This window comes from Eschrichtius robustus, chromosome 8, assembly GCF_028021215.1.
Source record: "Eschrichtius robustus isolate mEscRob2 chromosome 8, mEscRob2.pri, whole genome shotgun sequence".
NCBI lineage: Eukaryota > Metazoa > Chordata > Mammalia > Artiodactyla > Eschrichtiidae > Eschrichtius > Eschrichtius robustus.
The window spans coordinates 107667005-107690741 of record NC_090831.1 but is presented as its reverse complement, the minus strand read 5'-3'; the positions used below and the strand labels follow the sequence as shown (position 1 = coordinate 107690741).

At 39.3% G+C, this 23737-nt stretch overlaps 1 protein-coding gene across 3 annotated transcripts in view; it reads right to left on the bottom strand.

Moving 5' to 3' along the window:
* Positions 1-3844, bottom strand: part of KLHDC10 (kelch domain containing 10) — a 58112-nt gene extending 54268 nt beyond the window's left edge. For 2 of the 3 annotated variants that reach the window (XM_068549450.1, XM_068549451.1), the window contains exon 1: positions 3558-3844. In XM_068549450.1, the coding sequence (XP_068405551.1) occupies positions 3558-3726 (169 nt within the window). In that variant the 5' untranslated portion in view covers positions 3727-3844. The remainder of the gene's footprint in view (positions 1-3557) is intronic. The other variant, XM_068549452.1, reaches the window with a different exon arrangement.
* Positions 3845-23737: the final 19893 nt, after the last annotated feature.

The following is a 23737-nucleotide window of genomic DNA, read 5'->3' as shown; positions in this document are numbered from 1 at the left end:
AGAAGGAAAATCTGCCTTTTACCATTTGTACCATTTGTATCTTATATCATAAACATGTATCACATTGAAAATTTTTAAGATTTTCAGTATTATTTTTACCCAGCTTTACCAATTGTTATATTTTCCCTCCTCTTTGTCAGTTTTCCAGTTCCTACATTAGCAACAGTGTTTAACTGTTTCCCCAAGCAACACATGGCATTTACTCAAATTCACACAGTTAAATCACAATAGTAATGTGGGTTCATTGTCCCCATGATCTCCTTGCCCCTGAGCTCTACGCCTGCATACTTATTCTACAGAGAGCACTGTCCCTGTTCTTTACTGCATATACAGAGATTATGAGTTAGGAGAAATCCAGGACTAAGAAGCTATGAATTTCTTGGCCTATGGGGCAAACACATAATCACTATTGTATTTTAGGAGACAGAAAAAAGGTAAGAAGCTGCTCAAACAAGGTTTCACGAAACATTACTTGTGCTGCCACCGTGGATGCAGAGTCTAGTCCACTATTTTTATGTTTAAGAAATTGATTGTATCCATTTTTCCAGAGTCAATGGGGCTACAGGGAATTGAACCACACTAACCAATCACATTCACAAGAACTTAACTGCTTACACATAATGCCAATGTATTAATTTAGAATTTAAGAATATATATGTATGTGTATGTATACATGTATATATACATATATATTTGATGCATATGTGTATATATATAAAGAGTAGCAAATCATGCATATCAAGGAATCACACACAAATGGTAATATATGCCCAAGGAGAGCCACATGATAGCATGAGTGTGTATAGGGAGGAGAACAAATAGAAGGTCAGAGAAGACTTCCCTGAAAAACACAGTGTGATCAAGCTGAGATCCAATGGGAAATAAGTTTAAAAAAAGAACAGAAGGAGGAGTAAGAGGGTTGCTGGATGATGGAATAGTAAGTACAATGGCACTGTGGCAGAAGGGAGCATGATCTAAGGAGGTAGAAAAAGATCAAAGAGCAAGACAACAAGATGTAGGGTTATCTGGAGAGCTAGAGAGGGGCCAGACCATGCGGTGGCTTTTAGGCCATGTTAAGGATTTTTGCCTCATCTTAAGAGCGATGAAAAGCTAGTAAAGGGTTGTAAGCTGAGATGAGAACAGACTTGTGCTTGCAAAAGATTAGTGTGCTGTACAAACTGGAGGGCAAGAGTATAAGCAGGAAGACTGCTTAGAAAGCTGGTGCAGGAGACCTAAATCAGGGATGATGGCAGCAGGGACTGGAGTTATGGCACAAATAAAATAAATAGGACTTGGTGATTGATTACACCTGAAATGCAAGGAAGAGGAAACCCTTAAGGAGGATGCCCAAGTTTCAGGTTTGTATAACTGCAGGAATAAAGATGCTATCCCTGAAAGAGAGAACACTCCAAGACCAGGTTGTTTTGATTTTGTTGTTTTGTTTCTTTGGGGGCTAGAGAGAGGGTAGATATGCAAAAAAGTAAGAAAGGGTTCTGAGTGCCCAGTATCTGAAAATCTTGCTAGAGAAGGATGAAAAATGGAAAATGGGATTAGAATTCAAAGGTGGGAGAAAGTTAGCTCAAAAACTTATTATTTTTTAACCTCCATGGTCAGCCATAAAACAGGCCTAGAGATTTCTACCCCTCCCCATCACCTAAAATCTTTTTAAACATATCAAAATAAAATCTTTCAATCAAGGGGAGAGGCAAGGCTTAAAATGCAATACTTGTAAAAATAAAGAATTGGTGTGAAAGAATTTCAAAGTATATACTGAAATATCAGATGTTCTTAATTCTGAGAGTGAAGAGAAGACAGAGGCTTCCTACTTGGGGAAGGAAGAATTAAGTGCCAGTCAAGGAGAAAAGAAAGCAGAAAAGAAGAGCTGATGGCCCCACTGCATGAATTTTCACAGTTTAAACACATTTATCTTTACCTCTGGACAAATGGGTGTTCTTGGCCTTGTGTGCTAAGAGAATGCAGAAATAGCTCCACACCTAACCCCCTTTTCAGAAATTATGGCCTCCACTGCCATCAGGTGGTGGCAGTGAGGAAGTGCACCAACCAGTTTCTTAGAGCCTGGGAATGCCTATATGAAGCCTATGGTATAATTAATCTAAGATCAAAGACCTAAGATTGCAGTAGAGGACAAACTAGTTATAGTCTTTGGTAACAGATTTATCTTCTAACCTGTCAATACACAAAAATGAAATATTTTGCTATTAATTTGGGGTAAGAAAAAAAGATTTCTCCTTTTTTTCTTTTTCATGTTAAAGAGCATATATTTAGCAATTTTAAGAATACCCAGTTTGATACTATCATCTCAAACCCAACTTTTGGTGTATTATATATTTGACTAAAACTGCTTCACTGTTCATTCTAATGGCGCATATAAATGAATTCACGTGCATTTCTAGCATACATCAATAACCTTATCACAAACACAAGCAATTGTCTCATTGAATATGCAAAATTCCCTTTATCTTCAAATTAATCAAATAATTTTTGACTACTTAGAAGTACAAGGCATGGTAGTAAACACAATTCAAAAACCCTCATATTCTCAAAACTCATCAGCTAAACAAATATATCACTGATAAAATCAACTTCAATCTTATTCACAAAAAACATGGTGAAAGATTAACACACATTCTTGATAGTTCTTGTCATGGTAAAAATAAGCTTGCCCAATATAATATTTGACATTCTGGGCAGTACACCTTCATTCTACTATACTGAATATTCACTTACAAATGTAGTTCTTTAAATTTGCTGCACACACACATCGATTTGATTTGTCTGTCTTTCAAGGCATCTGAACACAAGGACACAAGGATAGGAAATTGTAGGCAAAAACGTGAAATTATCACATTGGGTACATTTTTCCTGTTCTCAATCAGCTGTTTTCATATGGTAGACACAGCATAATTTTGTCACTGAGTATATTCCTGATCTTCATTTTCTCCCGTTAAAATCCATACACACTATCTATTCTGTCTCTGTACCTTCCAGAATATTAATAATTCAACTAGTTTTCCCTAATTCTCTTGGTTCTGTTTCCCACCCACCTCCCACCCACCCCACTTCCTCCTCCTTTCTTGTTTCAGAATGCCTAACTCTTACACACTAGAGGTGGTTTTTTTACAAAAATCACTCTTTGGGATGCTCTTCCCTTTTCTCTCCTTAAAAATAATTTCCCACAGCTAGGCGCCAATGTCTTTCTTTTACAAGATCAAACTGCGGAAGAGGACGAGACTGGGAACCGAGTAAGCGAACATTTGAGAATGTCAATGAGACAGCGGCCTCTCCTTTGAAAAGAAAACACAACTCTCAGCACAGAGCTTTCAACAGAGCAAAAATACTTTTTTTTTCCCGCTGTGCTCCTGTTCCCTCCCCAACCTCAAAGACACCTTTCCTTTTCTCTAAGCCCCAGTCGCTTTGCTATGCGTGGGGCCTGCCTTTCCTCCTCCCAAGGAAAAGAAAGACAGGGAGAAAAGAAAAGGTAGCAGTCACCTTCCCGCCGCGCCCGCGAGCTGTCAGGACCGTGCCCTACGACTCACCTGGCAGGTGCGGCCGCCCGGAGAGTTGCACGAAGCGGTTGAGCTGGCCGGTCCCCCGACCCCCGCTGCCCCCACTGCCCCCGCCGGCCCCGCTACCTCCGCCGCCGCCACCGCCTGCGGCGCCTCCTCCCCTCCGGCGGTTCCTGTCCCAGCCCTGGGCGGCCGACATGACCCGCTAACAACGGCTGCAATCCGGTCGCGGCAGCCCGTGGCCCGGCGGCACTACCCGAGCCTCCTTCCTGGGCTCCTCAAGAGACCCGGGAGACAGGGGAAGGGGGAGCGCCCGGTCTCACCAGCGGCCAATGACTGACGGACTTGGTGACAGAGAACCAATGGCCAGTCGTCTTCTTGGTAGGTGGAGGGAGGCGGGGAGAGACGTGGTAACCATAGCTATGGCTAAAAAAAAAAAGTGGGGGGAGAGAAAGGCAGAAGCAGCCACTCATCACTCGCATCCACCGCGCTAAGCAAGCCCGCGTCGCGGTGACTCCTGCGGAATCAGGCGAGCCAATCGAAGGCCGAGTGAGAGAGGCCACGCGTGCAGAAAGAGTCCCAGTGGCGACTCCAGGCGTGTCAGGATTCAGGAACGGGACGCGCACATAATACAGATATTTTGAGGCAGTACTGTGTTCTGCCAGCTTTACAGGCTGAGATCCCTTTCCCACACTACACAAAGAGGTCTCTTCGAGGGGAAAAAAACAGGGGGCGGAGTCAAAGCTTAACTGTAAGAATGAGGTTTCATTTGTCTTGTCTTTCAGTCGACTGGCGGAACTCCTCCCTAATTCAATATAAGCCACGTCCCAAGCAAACAGTTTTAAACATGGTTAACAAACATGGGAAGATGTTCAAGCTCACCAGTAATCATAGAATACAAATTAAGACCCCAATGAGAAGCCGTTTCAGGCTTATTACGTTAGAAGGATTGTTAAAGTAACACCCAGCAGTGAATTAAGAATCCCAAGAAAAATGTTCTTTCATAGATGACTGATGGCTATGTAAATGTTTTTGTTCAAATTCCTTTTTGCTCATAGAAAATTTGAATCAGCTGGAAGACAGGAACAGGTACGGAGGATCAAGATCAAAGAAAAATGTAGATGTACAGATCAGGAATTCCTATTGTTCCAAAATTAAACAGAAAATTTGGCTTTGAACTTACTGGGCACAGTGCAAAGTGGGAAAATAGATTGTTCACTGACGTTTATGAGTGGTAAGGGAAAACCATATTAATTCCTCAAGGGAAACAAAACTTTCCAAGATTCTTAGATCTGGTGGCTTTTTTTTTTTTTCGTGACGTTTCATGTAGGAGAACCTTATGTGATGCAAAGAAAAAAGAAAATCTGCTGGAGCTGAGGGTGCGTATCCTCTTGGTGCAAATTTCATGTCCCACTGGCCCCGCCTCCTTATTTTGCTACTTTCAGGCCCTGTGGGCAGGTATTTTACCCATGAAGCATTAGAAAGCACTGCTTACAAAAATGTTTGAGACCTGAAAAAAAAAAGTCTATGGCTCTAAAATATGAAAATCAAAATTAATCAATATTAATTTTTATAAAGAAACTGCAGCATTGAGTAACCAAATAGTAGATGAAGAAAATTTTCTTTTTATAGGAGTATTCCAAGTAATAAATAATGAGTGATAGACTATCACCATTTTGCAACCTCTAATGAATTCAGAGATCAACCCACTGAGCATCAACCAGTGCTGTTATCACAAAAAGAAAGTTGAAACATACATGCCTCTAGAATGTAAACATGACTATGAAGTAGTCTTGTAGGAAAAAATTGAACCTGAATCCCATCAGAGTTCTATATCTAACCACCAATTTATAGGAAATATGGAGGACAGAGGAACATTAAAAAATACTACAGGGCTTCCCTGGTGGCGCAGTGGTTGAGAATCTGCCTGCCAATGCAGGGGACACGGGTTCGACCCCTGGTCTGGGAAGATCCCACATGCCGCGGAGCAACTGGGCCCGTGAGCCACAATTACTGAGCCTGCGCGTCTGGAGCCTGTGCTCCGCAACAAGAGAGGCCGCGATAGTGAGAGGCCCGCATACCACGATGAAGAGTGGCCCCCACTTGCCACAACTGGAGAAAGCCCTCGCACAGAAACAAAGACCCAACACAGCCATAAATAAATAAAAATTTTTAAAAAAATTAAAAAAAAACTGCTACAGAGATGCAGAAAGCAAAATCCAGACTATTGATATTCTACAGGATAAACAAGCAAATTTCTTCAACAAAAATTCCAGAGGAAAAAGATTTGAAGGGAAATAAAATCTATAGATTAAAAAGAGACTTGTGATGATTGTATAACTCTGTGAATATATTAAAAATCTTGACTGGCATTGGTTGCACAACTTTGTTAACATATTAAAAACCACTGAATTGTACACTTGAAAAGGGAGAATTTTATGTTATGTGAATTATATCTCAAAAAAATTTTAAATAACATGGGAGGAGTGGATGGTGAGATAGATGAAACAACATTGACTTCATTTTAAATCAGTGAATTATATCTCAATACAGCTGTTTTAAAAGAGAGCAACTTAAGAGGTATATCAATGATTTGCAATAACATTCACCCTTTAGTAGCATTACCAAACCAAACTTGGGTCCACTCACCCATGCACAGTAAAGCCAAGGAAGGAATGTGCAGCGTTTACTGCAGGCGCCAAACAAGGAGTAGGGGCAGCTAATGCTCAAAAGACCTGAACTCCCAGATGGATTTTAGATAAGGGTTTTTAAAGGCAAGGTGAGGGAGAGTCACAGGGTGTGTGATCAGCTTGTGCATAATTCTCTGATTGGTTGATGGTGAGGTAACAGGGTGATGTCACAGGGGTTACCATCATCAGTCTTTAGGCTCCAGCCTGTCTGGGGGCTAAGTGTTCATGGTTATCATGCAGTTAGCTTCTTCCATCTGGTGGGGGTTTCAGTATCTGTAAAACAACTCAGGAATGCACATCAGACACTGTCGTCTATGTCCTTCAGGGAGGAACTAAAGGTTCTGTAACTATACTATATGGCTGATCTATTGTTTAAATTGTCACCAGTTCTCCTGGCCCAACTGCTATCTTTTGTTACATGTTCACATTCATCCAGACATTACCTCTTGAGCCAGCCTTTTGTGACTTAGGGGAGGCCTGAGAGACTAAAGCTTTTCTACAAACAAGCAGCAGGCAGAGGACATGGGGTGAGGGGGGGGGTCTGTCCTGGGAAGACCCCTAGGGTGCAATAGTAAGCCTTATGTGAATACTGATTCATAAAAACTGGGGCAAAAAGCATTGATGAGACCACTAGAAATCTGAACACTGAATATTTTATGACATTAAAGAATTGTTAATTTTTAGGTGGAATAATATTATTGTGGCTATGTTAACAAGAATCCTTTTCTTTTCGGTTTTTTTTTTTTGGCCTTGCCACATGGCTTGTGGGATCTTAGTTCCCCGACCAGGGATTGAACCCCGGCCATGACAGTGAAAGCACCAAGTCCTAACCACTGGACCACCAGGGAACTCCCCAAGAGTCCTTATCTTTTAGATATACATGCTGAAATACGTGTGGATAAAATTATATAAGTCACTTATTTGCTTCAAAATAATATAGGAACCAGAAATTCCACTCCTAAGTGTATACCCAAGAGAAATGAAAACATACGTCCACACAAAGATGTGTACATTGCTGCTTATAGCACTATTATTCACAACAGCCCAAAAGTAGAAAAAACCCAAATGTCCATGGACTGACGAATAAACAAAATATGGTATATCCATACATGGAATATTATTTGGCAATAAAATATGGAATATTATTTGGCAATAAAAAAGTGGAATACTGATACATGGATAAATGTTGAAAAATTATGCTACATGAAGGAAGCCAATCACAAAAGACCATATATTATATGATTCTGTTTATTCAAAAATGTCCAGAATAGGCAAATCCATAGAGAAGGAGATTGGTGGTTGCCAGGAGCTGGGGGAGAGAAGAAGGAGTACAGGGATTCTTTTTAGGGTGACGAAAATGTTCTGAAATTAGATAGTGGTGATGGTTACACAATTTTGTGAATATATTAAAAACCACTGAATTGTACACTTGGAAAAGTGAATTTTATGGTACATGAATTATATCTCATTAAAAACAATTTTTGATGACACAATCCTTATCAATCCTTTTGATAAGGAGGGAGAAGTGGATGGGGAGCTAGCCCACCTTTGTATACGTTAAAAATTCTTCATAATAAGAAGGAAGAAAATCTACAAAGATAAGATGATATTAACCAATCAACTGAAAATCATCTCATATAGTTACATAAATATATAACCAATTTAAATTCCAAGAACAAAATGAAAGATTTATTCTGAACTAAATTTAAAATTATTAAATTATTTTAAAAGCCTTTTAGGACTTCCCTGGTGGCTCAGTGGTTAAGAATCTGCCTGCCAATGCAGGGGACACGGGTTCGAGCCCTGGTCCAGGAAGATTCCACATGCTGCAGAGCAACTAAGTCCATGCTGCACAACTACTGAGCCTGCACTCTAGAGCCCGCAAGCCACAACTATTGAAGCCCACGTGCCTAAAGGCCGTGCTCCACAACAAGAGAAGCCAACGCAATGAGAAGACTGCGCACCACAACGAAGAGTAGCCCCCGCTTGACGCAACTAGAGAAAGCCCTCGTGCAGCAATGAAGACCCAATGCAGCCAAAAATAAATAAATAAATAAATTTATTTTTTTTAAAAAAGCCTTTTAAAAAGGTTACAGCTGATTTTTTTTTTTAAAGAAGTTTTCTGTTGTAGCCTTTCTTTTTTTCTTTTTAAATTATTTATTTATTTATTTATGGCTGTGTTGGGTCTTCGTTTCTATGCGAGGGCTTTCTCTAGCTGTGGCAAGTGGGGGCCACTCTTCATCGCGGTGCGCGGGCCTCTCACTATCGCGGCCTCTCTTGTTGCGGAGCACAGGCTCCAGACGCGCAGGCTCAGCAATTGTGGCTCACGGGCTTAGTTGCTCTGCAGCATGTGGGATCCTCCCAGACCAGGGCTCGAACCTGTGTCCCCTGCATTGGCAGGCAGATTCTCAACCACTGCGCCACCAGGGAAGCCCCTTACAGCTGATTTTTAATGTGGAGTGTGGGTACACTGATGGGTAGCGACATGATTTGGAGAGGGGCCTTCAAAATAAGTGCATGCAGACAATATGTACCCACTAACATGATGTAATATGAAGTACACAATATCACCTATGAAGTAATTATGCCAAAAACATTAACTTGAATTAATGAAGATATAAGTGCTAATGTCCAGTTTATAGGAACTTTCAGGGGACAAAGGAACAAGTTAAATGGCATGTGAAATGATCTAACAAATCCAGAGGGACAGTCTCCATAATAGCTAGACTGATCTTGCCAATAAGTCAATGTCATAAAAAACAAAATGAAATAACACAAAAACAAAATGGGAGGGTGGTAACCCCTAATGACATAATAGATCTAAGCAATGATAATCAATGGCTGCTAGCACAGCAAAAAGAAACCAGCAGACATTAAGTTGATGAAGTATTCTTACCAAAGAAATAAAACCAGAATCTGAATAAAGTCAAAGTTTTAGCTCTAACTACCAGTTCACAGGAAATAAAAGGACAGAGAATATGTTAAATGATATCTTAGGGATGTAACCTGGAAAATATATAATGTGGAAAACTCTATAGAACAAATAGCCTGTTTTCTTCAACATTACATTTCAAGGAGAAGGAGGAAAAGGAAACCTACAGATTAATAGAGTTTTAAGAGACATATCAACCAAACGTAGTGTTTGAGCCTTTTTGCATTTTGATTAGAATAAACCAAATATTTTTTTTTATTGGAGTATAGTTGCTTTATAATGTTGTGTTAGTTTCTGCTGTACAATGAAGTGTATCAGCTATATGTATACCTATATCCCCTTCCTCTTGGACCTCCCCACCCCACACCCCCCATCCCACCTATCTAGGTCGAAGCAGAGCACCGAGCTGAGCTTCCTGTGCTTTATAGCATGCCAAATATTTTTTTAATGGGAAAATTTGATTGGACATTGGATTATATTCAGAAATCATTGTTAGATTTTTTTAGGTACTGTCGATTTTTTAAAGAGCTCTTATCTTTTGAAGAAGCAGACTGAAATATGTACAGGTAGAATGTTATGATGTCTAGGATTTGCTTCAAAATAACCCAGGAAGTTGGGCATGGGATACAGGATGAGAATGTAGATTAAACAAGGATGTCCATGAGTTGATGCTTAATGTTGCTAGGTGTTGGGTACTTGGCGTTCATTACACTATTATCTTCTTTTTTGAATATGTGAATTTTTCCCTCGTAGAAAGGTTTTTTAAAAAATAGTTCTTAAGGGAACTCCCTGGCCGTCCAGTGGTTAGGACTCGGGGCTTCTACTCCAGGGGGCACGGGGTCCATCCCTGGTTGGGGAAGTAAGATTCCACATGCTGTGCCACGCGGCCAAAAAAAAAATTCTTAAAAGAACAATTTCAGATTAAAGGAAATTTACAACAGAATGTATGTGGTCCTCTTGAACAAATCAACCTTAAAAAAAATCGGGGGAACAACTGGAAAAACTGGAATTTGGAAAGGGTATTAGAGGATATTAGGGTATTAATGTTATATTTGTTAGGTGTGATAGTTATATCATGGTTATATAAGAAAATCTACTTTTTAGACATGCATAATAAAATATTTAAAATATTTAAGAATGGACTATCATTACGCCTTGAGACAGCAGGACCATGTCTACCCTCCTGAGGCTTACCTACGAAGATAGCATGATAAGCAGTTAGAACTCGCAGTTGATACTAACTCAGAAAGCAAGTCATTTGGAATTAGCAAGAAGTCTGCGTTGAGAATATTTTCCAGGATATTCTGTTTTGTAAATGTTAAATACACACAGTGATTCAAACAAGTTTCCAATTGTTTTCCAAAAGAGATTCTGTAATTACAACATTTGATGTAGTGAGGAAGTAGAGGATTGGGGAAGTGGTGAAAAGCACTATTTATATTATGAAAGCTAGTTTTACTTATCATACTGGTGTCTTAAACTCAACGCTGCACTGTGTAACCCAGTGACTCCCAATCCTGACTGCAATTTGGACTAACCTTAGGCCATCTTGGAAAATATTGATGTTCGGACTCTATTCAGACTAATTAGATCAGAATCTCTGGAGCACAGATGTTGGCCATACTTTTAAATTTCTCCGAATTATACTAATCTATAGTCAGAGTTGAGAAAACAAATGCAATCCTCTGAACCCCAGTTTTATCACATGCAAAATGAGAGTAATATCTTCTGTTTTAGCAACATCTGAGCGTTATTGTGAGAGACCAATGAAATAGGATATGTGAAAGTACATGGAAAAGTATAATGTTTCACCTAAATGTAAGGTCATAGTCTCACGATCAATGTATACAATCCTTTAAAAATGTTTACTTCTTGGATTGTTGGTTATTGTTGTAGATTAAATATAACCCAGGATCATATAAATTCCTTGGTGAATAGTCAGAGGTGACTAACTGCTCGTCATCAGCCCAGATCAAATGAGCATTGATATTTAGAAGCCCAAAGTAATATCTTAGTTTACTTAATTACAAAAATTATAAGCATTACACATACAAGCATTACACACATATGCATCATACATATAGATGTCATAGAAACGCAAAGTACAAATTGTAGCTAAGGCCGCCGAAGGGAAAAAAGGAAGAGGGCTCCCATTTATTGGCCACCTTTTGTGAACTAGGTACTTTTATGTATATTATCACTATGGTATTTTTTGAAACATTAAGTCATGAAATTAGTTTAGTGGGTTATAATCAGTAACTTTTTTTTTACCACTATAAGTCTAGTTATGATATGTCACCATTCAAAGATATTACAGTTATTGACTATATTCCCCACACTCTACATTCCATACTCATGACCGGTGACCAGAATTTCTTAAATGAAATACAGTGGAAAAAGAAGAATAAAAATATGAGCATGAGAAAAGGACCGAGAAGGTTTTGGATTTTTTTTTTATATTTATTTATTTATTTATTTATTTTTGGCTGTGTTGGGTCTTCTTTGCTGTGCGCGGGCTTTCTGTAGTTGCGGTGAGCGGGGGCTACTCTTCGTTGCGATGTGCGGGCTTCTCATTGCCGTGGCTTCTCTTGTTGTGGAGCACGGGCTCTACGAGTGCAGGCTTCAGTAGTTGTGGCACGTGGTTTCAGCAGTTGTGGCTTGCGGGCTCTAGAGCTCAGGCTCAGTATTTGTGGTGCACGGGCTTAGTTGCTCCACGCATGTGGGATCTTCCCAGGCCAGGGCTCGAACCCGTGTCCCTTGCATTGGCAGGCAAATTCTTAACCACTGCGCCACCAGGGAAGCCCAGACCTGGGAGGTCTTAAAACATGTTGCCTATAGGTATTCAAGTTGGAAGGGCCTGCCAGGGAAGAATGGGTGGACTCTACCGCCCTTAAGCTCCCCTGTCATGATTCTCAGGCAGGTATTTGATCAACGGTAGAGCAGGCAACTAATATGTTTAGCATAGTTTTAGGTTCCCAGAAGCCCAGTAACATGAGCCCTGTTTCAGAAATGAATCTGCTAATTGTGAAGGCAACTCCTTGTCTTTCTCCTACCACTGCTTAAAACAAAACATTGAAACAAAACAAAACGAATTTCAAAGCTTTCATGTTTCTTTGTGTAGTCTGGACGTAAAGGCCTGAATTTGCTGTTGAGGTTTGGAAAAATGACCTTGGGCTTTGCAAAGGTAAAACTAAGATTTTATTCTGGAGTGGGGAAGGAATTAAACAATTCTGCTTGAGATGACATTGGAAAGGTAAGCCTCATCAAGGAGCTTAGATTGAATCCTAATGGAGCGAGAAGCCATTGAAGGCTTTAAGCAGAGAGGTGACATGATCAGATTTATGTTTTCAAAGATTACTCCAGTGAATTGGGTTGAGGATTTATCCTAGAGGCTGTCCACCACCACAGGTCCGCCTGCCTATAAGCAGCAGCCTCAGGGAAAAGACCTCTGATCCCAAATATCTTCTATCTGCCGCACTAAAGATCTATCAGGTCACATTATGCGTGTTTGCAAGCAATGTAACTACAGATTGGAATTCTTGTTTAGGCTATGATTTAAATGCAATACTGTTCTAGCACTAAGCTGTGCGGTCTTATAACCATCAATTATGAAGACAACGTTCTTGTAGTGGTGTTCTGTAACTGAAAGACTGAACAGAATTAAACTTTAGTTTATTGTTGTTTAGTTTTTTACTTGACATCAGGAAAATGACATAATGTAATGCAGTAATATATTACTTTAGTTGTTGCAGGCTAATGAGAAGAGGACAAGGGCTGCCATATAACATATAAATGTGCACTCTTAACAAATGAAGGACTGCATGACATCACAGAAGGCAGCCCAAAAGCAAGTTTCACAGTGGTCTTAATGTTCCAAGTCCAATAAAAAGTAGAAGTTTATAAAGAAAACTAAATAAGGGTCAACCATTTTAAAAGTTATATGAATTAGTCATTTGAGTGTTTACTTATTTCCTTCAATAATCTAAAAGAAAGTTCTGGGCTAAAACTAGACAATTTTTTCCAACGTCTGCAATATTGAACCTGAAGTCCAGATATTATTTCTTGTTCCCAGTTCCAGAATAATTGGCTTATATACTCATTTAATGCAGACTTAAAAAACACTAACTTAACTACAAGGGAACAAGACAGTTTTATGAAGATATCAACTGACATCTCATTAAATTGACATTAGAGGAATGCTGTCTGGCATAGATTTGTGAAGTATTAAGTTGGATGATCCTGAACAAGTAAACAAAGCCTTGAAATTATTAATATCATTTTGTATTTTTGGTGTGACAGGCTTATGTGACCAAGCACTCTCTGCATGTGTTAATATCAGTGAAACTGAATTACCCAAGCAAATTAAATAGAGAACCTAAACTAGGACATATTTTTCTACTTTTCTCCAACGCTGGTGATTGTAGTTTGGCAAAGCAACATCATTCATCAGAGTAATGTTGTTAATGTGAACTGTTTTGAGTTTATGGCTACTTAATTTACAAGTGTATTCTGATTTTATGTTTTATAAGCACTATAAGCATAAGGAGCTTTAAATAATTTATGCATTTAAGTAATATTTTGATAAAAATAACTTGTCAACATTGAGGAGGGGACTTTTTCTCTGTTTGAAAGAGGATGAACAAAATTAAAACATGGAATGAACATTACTCAATTTTTTCAATTTAAATTTTTATTTTTTCCAGTTTTATTGAGATATAATTGACATACAGCACTGTATAACTTTAAGGTGTACAGCATAATGATCTGACTGACATACATGGTGAAATGATTATCACAGTAAATTTAGTTAACATTCATCATCTCATATAGATACAAAAAAAGTTTTCCTTGTAATGAGAACTCTTAGGATCCACTCTCTTAACAAGTTTCATATATACTAATGGCAGTGTTAACTATAGCTGTCATGTTGTATATTATCTATCCTTAGCACTTATTTATCTTATAACTGGAAGTTTGTACCTTTGACGACCTTCATCCAGTTTCCTCTCCCCCCCTAAGAACATTACTCAATTTTAAAAAATACTGTTCTACCAAATTCTCCTTCTTAAGTTAAACTGGGTTTGTTACCTGAAGCCAATAAAATCCTAATTAATACACTACCTTGTGAGAAATAGATGCAAACCATAAAGTAAATGACAAATGTGAGATATTTACTACAGAAAGTAGATTCTTTTTTTTTTTAACATCTTTATTGGAGTATAATTGCTTTACATTGTTGTGTTAGTTGCTGCTATATAACAAAGTGAATCAGCTATACACAAAGTAGATTCTTAAAAAATACTTTCTAATTGGTCACATGAGAGAGGCAAAATAAGATAATAATATATGAAGTTGTAATAGTCCTAAAATAGCTATATGGCTCAAGAGGTATATGGATAACTATACTGTTTGAATTAAACTTAAAATTTAAAAACAATAAATACAAACTTCTTGTATAATCTTCAATAAGTGGAAGAATATATATAAAAAGTAAAACTCCCCCCTTCACCCTCCACTCAATCCTACTCCCCAGTCCAAAAGACTGTTAACAGTTTGAAGTCTATCCTTCAAGATGGTTTCTATGTACTGACATAAGCATGTGCGGACCCTTGAAGCTATTCTATCTTAGTTCGTTACAAAAATGGGACTGTACAATTTTTTCTTCTTATCTCATTTTCAGTATTTTCTATTTTTTCATGGCTCCTGCATGGCTTTTGTTCTTTTATACAATATGTCTTAGGTACAGTAAATACATTGGTATTCATTCTTTAACAGGTCATTCTTTTTTTAACCTGCAGCCATTTTTCTGTCCCCTTTGGTGGAAACAATAAGAGTGAAGGCCTCTTAGCCCCAAATCAGCACACTCTTTTGGAATGTAAGTTTATAAACACAGCAAAAACAAACAAAAAGGTGTTAAAGAAATCCAAGGACTCCAAACAAATTCAAGCAAAGTTAGAGTTGCCTTCAGCACCTGAACAATCTTTTGCTTTCAAAATAAAAAAAAAAAAAAGTAGGGGTTGGGAGGGGGAATTTCTCCAAATGAGAAATATAATTTGTCAAGGTCTCAGTGGATCTGGGAATACCTTTGTTGACTGCACTGCTTAGTAGGTTGAAAAAGCCCCACTGACTTTCATCTCCCTGAGAGATTTGTTCACAGGACAATATTCTGGTTTCTCTATGTGAATTTCACTTAAATTGGGCGTTTTGAACCTCTTTCAGTCTGGTGATGCCTATGGATATTTTTTCAGAATAATGTTTTCAATGCATAAAACAAAATGTTTGACCAGGGAAACCAATTATACTAAAATGTAGCTATCAAAATATTAAAAGAATTAAATTTGTGATATAGTAATTCATGTGCCTCCCTATTAACATATTATGACAAGGTCAAATGGGAATCTAATAACTACTATAATTTAAAATAGGGCATAAACAATATTTCAAGGTATTTGCAGTAACTGTAATGGGATATGAAAATACCTGGATTTCTACTGGTGACAAAGTCACAGCACAGTTAATACCACTGTAGTTTGTTGCCTACATTTATAACTGATGGAAATGCTGAATTTCAGTTAGAGGACTTTTTAAAATAATAGTATTTTTTCCCTATCTATATTAGTTTCCTTGGTGTATTAGTTTGCTAAGTCTGCCATAACAAAATAACACATACTAGGTGACTTACACAACTGAAATTTATTTTCTCACAGTTCTGGAGGCTAGAAGCCTAATATCAAGATATCAACAGGATTGGTTCCTTCTGGAGGCTCTGAAGGAGAATCTGTTCTGAGCCCCTTTTCTAGATTCTGGTGGTTGCTGGCAATCCTTGGCATTCCTTGGCTTGCAGCGGCATCACTCCAAGCTCTGCCTCCATCACCATACGATGCTCTCTCCCTGTGTATCTCTGTGTCCAAATTTCCCTCTTCTTATAAGGACACCAGTCGTATTGGATTGAGGGCACACCCAAGTCTAGTATGACATCATCTTTACTTATTACGTCTGCAAAAATTCCATTTCCAAATAAGGTCACATTCAGAAGTTACAGGTGGACATATATTTTGGGGGCAGGGGGAACACTATTCAACCCAGTATACCATTCAAGTTCACAGACTCCCTAGCTTAAATGGAATCAGTACTGAGTCTGAAAGAGAGAAATGATGAAAAATGCTTATGATTACTGTGTTGGAGAGTGAAATTATGCAATTTTTTTCTTCTTATCTCTATTTTCAGAATGTTCTAGAATATGATTATATTACTTTTAGAAAAAAAATTAATAAAGAAATGATTATGGTATTGATTCTAAGCACTGGCAACTTTTTAGATATTAATTTCTTTTGAATTTGACCTTGGATAATTTCACCAACATAAAGGCAAAGGGGTCTGGGCAGGTAAGCGGAGTCAGGCTCGTGGTTTTATACATCTGTGAAGTTGCAGATTGACCTGAAAAATCTCTCTCAAAGAAAAATGTAGAGTCATGTTTAATTCTTTTAGTATAAGAGGAACGTGATCAAAGTCTCCTAGACTTAAGGCATCCTTGGATAAACACAAACTACAATTGCCACGTAACAATGAAATTAAAAACACTAGTCAACATTCCTCATTAAAAAGAGGCAGGGAACCATACATTTATGGCCAATGAACTTTTGACATGTGTGTCAAGTACATTCAATGGGGAAATAATCTCTTCAACAAATGGTGCTGCAATAACTGGATTTCCAGAATAAAGCTAGACACCTAACTCACACCATATATAAAAATTAGTCCTCAGTGTATCAATGACCTACACATAAATGCTAAAACCATAAAACTATTAGAAGAAAACATAGAGGTGAATCTTCATTATCTTGGATTTGGCAATAGATTCTCAGATATGACACCAAAAGCATGAGCAACAAAAGAAAAAATAGATAAATAGGATTTCATCAAAATTTTAAAATTTTATGAATCAAAGGACATTATCAGAAAAGTGAAAAGACAACCTACAGAATAGAAGAAAATATTTGCAAATCATACATTTGATAAGGGTTTAATATCAAGAATACATAAAGAACTCCTAAAACTCAGCAACAACAACAAAAAACCCCAATTTAAAAATGGGCAAAGGATTTGAATAGACATTTCTCCAAAGGAGGTATACAAATGGTCAATAAGCACATGAAAAGACATTCAACATCATTAGTCATTAGGGAAATGCAAATCATAACCACCTGAGGGGCTTCCCTGGTGGCACAGTGGTTAAGAATCTGCCTGCCAATGCAGGGGACACGGGTTAGAGCCCTGGTCCGGGAGGATCCCACATGCCGCGGAGCTACTAAGCCCATGCACCACAACTACTGAGCCTGCGCTCTAGAACCCGTGCACCACAACTACTGAGTCCATGTGCCACAACTACTGAAGCCCTCACGCCTAGAGCCCGTGTTCTGCAACAAGAGAAGCCACCTCAATGAGAAGCCCACGCACAACAACGAAGAGTAGCCGCCACTCGCCGCAACTAGAGAAAGCCCATGGGCAGCAACAAAGACCCAACACAGCCAAAAATAAATTAATTAATTTAAAAAAAAACAAACACCTGAGATACCACTCCACATTCCCTAGGATATCTAAAATCAGAAAGATAGACAATAATAAATATCAGCGAGGATGCAGAGAGTTTAGAACACTCATATATTGCTAATGGGATTGTAAAATGGTACAGCCACTTTGGAAAATAGTTTGAGAGTTAAACATAGAGTTACTGGACTTCCCTGGTGGTCCAGTGGTTAAGACTCCACACCTCCAATGCAGGGGGCGCAGGTTCAACGCCTGGTCTGGGAACTATGATCCCACATGCCACACAGCACGGTCAAAAAAACCCAAAAAACAAAAAAAAAACATAGTTACCATATGACCCAGAAATTTTACTCCTTCATTTATATGTAAGAGAACTGAAAACATATGTCTGCACAAAATACTTGTATACATTCATAGCAGCATTATTCACAATAGCCCAAAAGTGTAAACAACCCAAATGTCCATCAACAGATGAAAAGATAAACAAAATATGATCTATCCATACAATGCGATATTATTCAGTCATAAAAAAGAATGAAGTACAAACACATACTACAACATAGATGAACCTTGAAAACATCATGCTCACTGAAAGAAGCCAGACACAAAAAGCCACATATTGTATGACCCCATTTATATGAAATGTTCAGAACAGGCAAATCCATAGTGATTAAAAGATTAGTGGTTGCCAAGGGCTAGGGGAAGGGAGGAATGGAGAGTGACTGCTAATGGGTACAGACAGGGTTTCTTTTTGAAGTGATGAAATGTCCTGTAAGCGGATAGTGATAATGGTTGCACAAACCTGTGAATATCCTAAAAGTCACTGACAGGTACACTTTATTAAAGGGTGAATTTTATGTTATTTTAGTTATATATCAATAAAAAGTAGCCCATAAGAATTCAAAATGTTTGATAAATGTGTGCCCAATTAAAAGCCTATTAAGTATCATGTTTTATAGAAACTAAATTTTCACTACAAATATAAATTTTGCTGTTTGATACATTTTTCTACTTCATGAAGGAATTATATTAGCAAACATCGTATGTTTGACTTAAGAAGAGAGGTCTTACATAGCATAAAAAGCTTATCCACATACATTTTTTGTATATTCTCACCTGAAAAAAAACACAATAAAGACAGTCTGACAGCTGGAGCTATCAGCAGAGCTGTCTGCTTCACAGGGACAAACAAAATGGATAAGGTGACTCTGAGAGGGCGATTAACATGATCAAAGTTTGGGGGGAGGGCACATGGGACCAAGACCATGGAAAGGAGGGGAAGGAAGCAGGATTGGGCAGGTGGAGAGGCTGTACTGTGATGCAGTCTCAAGGAAGGCCCCAGGGGACCCTACTGGAAACTCTAAAGCTAATGGCCCTTTAGCATTGTCCAGAGTTGGGGCAAGGGGCTAGGCCTTTTATACCTCTGTCTTGATTAATCACTGGATGAAGGATGCCCTTGAGAAAGGGGGTGGCGACCTCAGGCAAAATGGCCCTCTCCAGTCAATAACTCCTAAGGGAACTGACAGCCGAGGGTTTCCTGTTGGTGGTACTCCCAGTGGCGGGAGGAAATAGTTCCTCATTCCTGAAGGGGGATCTGGGTGGTGCATCACTGCCTCCACCACCTATACGAAAATGCTTGGGAAGAAAACTAGCACTTACCAAGAACCTACTGCTATGTGCCAACCACTTTCATAGACGTCATCCCATTTAATCTCATAACCAGAGGTCCCTCGAACACAAGGTCACAAGGTGAGTGATGGAAGTGGGAAGAGGGGCCATCTCTGATTCTAAAACTCTTTCTTCCACATCACATTTGCCAAGTGACTCTTTGACAATTGTAAGTTTCAAAAGTATTTATTGACTCATGACTTAAAATTGGCATTTTCTGAGCACCTATTATGTCCAGGCACTGGGAAATTATAGAAAAAAGACAAAATGTCTGCCATACACAAACATGCACACAAATATACATATATATGTATGTGTGGAAATACACATGTATGTAAATATGTAAACATCTATGTGTGTGTATATATATGTGTGTGTGTGTGTATATATATATACACATATGTATATATATACATACATAGTTGTTCAGGCCAAAAGCTTGGAGTCCTCCTTGAAATCTATTTCCTCACCTGCTATGTATAACCCATCACCACATCCTGTTGTTTCTAGCTCCAAAATGTATCTTGAATCTGCCCACTTGCAGCTATCTTTGCCCATCATCATCTTTTGCTGGGGTTTCTTTAGCAACACCCTAATGGTCATTCTGTATCCTCTCTTGGCTCCAATCCATTCATCACCTAGTCTTCAGAGTGATTTTTCCCAAAATGCACAACTGTGCATGCTACTGTGTTGCTTAAAGTCTTTCAATGGCTACATTTGGCTTTTAGGATAAAGTCTAAATCCTTTAGAAGGTTAACATACATTTATTTAACAATTCTTAATTGAGTATCTACTCTGGTCCAGGCACTGTTGTAAACAATGGGAATACAGCAATGAACAACAACAACAAAAACCCACAAAAACTCCTACTCTTCTGAAAATTATAAAGATTATACTCTAGTGGGGATGGGGAGAGACAGAAGTAAACATAATAAGAAAATTACATATGCTGTAAGAAGATAAGCACTATAGAGAAGAACAGAGCAGGGTAAGTGGAAGAGAGGAATTCCAGGTGTCTGTGTGGGGTGGGGAGGAGTTGCAAGTTTCTATAGAGTGATGTGGGTAGGTCTCACTGAGAAGGTGACATTTGAATAAAGAAGTCACAAAGAATTGAAGGAGGTAAGGGAGAAAGTCACGTGGGTGTCTGGAAGAGCCTTCCAGGCAGAGGCAACAGGGAGTGCAAATGTCTCAAGGCAGGACTACATCTGTCAAATTCAAGGCCTAGTAAGGAGGCCAGTGTAGCTGAAGCAGAGGGAATGAGGGGGAGAATGGAAGATATTGGAATCAGTGAGAATAGGTAATCTTTTTCAAGGAGTTTTGCTGTAAAGAAGAGCAGAACAATGAAGTGGTATCTGGACGAGGAACTGCAATCAGAGAAGGTTTTTGTTTTGTCTCATTTTGAAGACGGGAGAAATAATATCTTAATGCCGACGTGAATGTTCAGTAGAGGGGAGAATCACTGGGCAATGTCCTTGAGTAGGCAAGCGGGGACTAGGCCAAGTGTACAAGGTTGGCCTTATGTAGGAGCACAGACTACAGCAAGTTTTCACAATCTCTACACGTCTGACATTTTTGGGTGAGCTAATTCTTTGTTGTGAGGGGCTGTCCTGTGCACTGTAAGATGTTTAGCAGCAACACCAGCGTCTACCATCACCCCATCTGTAATAACCAAAAATGTCTCTAGAAATTGCCAAATGTCCCCTGGGAGGCAAAACTGCACCCATTTGAGAGCCACTGATCTATATTAACAGGAGGAAAGGTAAAGTACTATCAGAGGATAAGACAACCACTCAGTATATGAAATGAAAAGACAAAGCTGCATTTATTGCTTACTATAGGCAGTGAGGGTCATGCTTGTCAGGCACAGGTTTAGAGAAGACCAAACTGCTAATCTTATATTGGATTTACAGAAAGTGGGGAGTTCAGGGATTGGTGACCTTTCAGAGGTCTAAGTGTGTTGACATTCTCTGCAGAAGTGATAACTTGCGTGAGAATATTGTTGATTGGTTGGCACTTGGAGGTGTGTGTACTGAAGTGAGTCTGTGATTGGCTGATTTTCAGAATCAATGGGTTGTCTTTGGGCTTGCAAAAGCATGTTCACTGGGGTGAGTTATCAATAGACTGAACTTAAAACTGGCTCTGATTTCTGGCTACTACCATGGGAATGTGGGAACTTAAAAAATTCTCAGTATTCCACATGCTAGTGGGTAGATGCGGTGGTGGTAATTTGTGGAAGTTTTCTTCTGATTGCTTAAATTTTTTAAGTGAAATAGGAAACAAGGACATCAGCAGACAGGGAGGATGGATTCGAAGAGACACTGAAGATTTGAGGAGAGAAATATGAAAGTCATCTATGAAAGTAGGAGAGGAGGTACACTAGGGAAATGTAGTATGATTACTGGGCAGAATTAAGGGCCCACTTGAGGTCGACAATAGAGAGAGACAAGTCAGCATGCCATGCATTTTTCTTTAACCGTATTCAGCTGACAGGGTGCAGGAGCAGAGTGGTGGAACGCTGAACTCTACTGTGATTGAGGTTTTGCCAAACAAGTACTACAAAGCAAGAAAGGTCCAAAGAAATTGAGAGTACATTCTACAGAATGTATTATTTTCAGTTATATATTTTGCTTTTTTATTATGACATTGTCAAAAATACTCAATAATAGAAAGAATATAATGAACCCCCATGAGTCTATCACCCAAACCCAACAATTAAAAACATTTTTCATCATGGGATTTCCCCTGTGGTCCAATGGTTAAGACTCCACTTTCCCAATGCAGGGGGCACAGGTTGGATCCCCGTTCAGGGAACTAGATCCTGCATGCATGCCACAACTAAAGATCCCGAGTGCTGCAACTAAGACCTGGAGCAGCCAAATAAGTAAGTAAATAAACATTAAAAAAATTTTTTTTTCATCTATTCTCCTCACATTTTCTTTTCCTCCAGAACTTTAAAGCAAATCCCAGACATCATACTAGTTCACCCATAAACACCTCAAGACGTATCTCTTATAAGTAAGGATTTTTTTTGGCCACAACGCGAGGCTTGTGGGATCTTAGTTACACGACCAGGGATGGAACCTGGGTCCTCAGCAGTGAGAGCACTGAGTCCTAACCCAGGGACCACCAGGGAATTCTCAGTAAGGACTTCTAAAAACCATAATCACAGTGCCATTATCACATATAACAAAACTAAATAAGTCTTTAATATTAACTAATTCTCTGTCCATATTCAAATTTTGCAAAGGAATGATGATAATGACTGGCAACTAACTGAAGCTGGCTAAGGAGAGAAGAAACAAGGTGGTGTTGTTCGGAACAATGTAAAGGCTGAGATCAATAGGTTGAAAGTCCTGGTGGGGGGGAAAAACTACTGGAGTTAGGAGCCCACAGAGAGTGAGCTGGCAGGGGGGTGGGGTGGTCCCACTTTTATCTTTGCCCATTGCTCAGTCACATCAGTCTCCTTTTTCTGTTTATTATATGAGGCAAACTCCTTCCAGTTTGGGATGCTGGAAGAGTCTGTGTAGATCTCTTTCCCACAATCTCATCCATTTTAACTCCAGCACTGATGCTCTCAGGAGAATCTGTAGACTGAATTAGGTCCTCCTTTACCCTAACCCTAACCCTTGGGATTTCTTTGGAGCACTTGTAATTTCAAAAGTTCAGGAAAACGTATTTTTTTAATGTCTAACTCCACTAAAAATTACGTCTCCTTTATTCACTGCTGTCATTGCCAGCGCCGAGGACAGCGTCAGTAGGACACCCTCAATAAATAATTTTTGGACAAAGCAGGGAAGAAGTGTTCGATAACGGCAAACGCCAGACTTCTAAACCCACCCGTAACACGGTTTCTAAGGATTCTAAATTATTTACTCTTAAGTGACGGTCGCCATTCCCTCACATGTAAAAAGATAAACTTAGGAGAGTCTTATCAGTTAATTACCTTAAGACTAAATTGGGCCCCTCAGCCCTGCTGAACTCGGAGAGACAGCGCTCTAAAAAATCTCTTATCAACCCAAGTATGCTCGTACATAAAGGAAACGACTACTCTTGGCGTTTAACCAGAGCCCTTCCGCGAGGGTCTACCTCGGTTTTGTTTGTTTGGGCCACGCCGCAGGGAATGCGGGATCTAAGCTCCCCGACCAGGGGATGGAACCCACACCCCCTGCAATGGAAGCGCGTAGTCTTAATCACTGGACCGCCAGGGAAGTCCCTACCTCGTTCTAAAATGGCCAGGAAGGGCTGGGCCCGGCGATGAGACCCGGCAGGTTTCTTGGGCCAACGCGTGGGAAGCCAAAAGAGGACCCTAACCGCTCAGAACGGAAGTTCCTGAGCCTTCACACGCGCGGGGAAGCAACTCGGAAACGGACCAA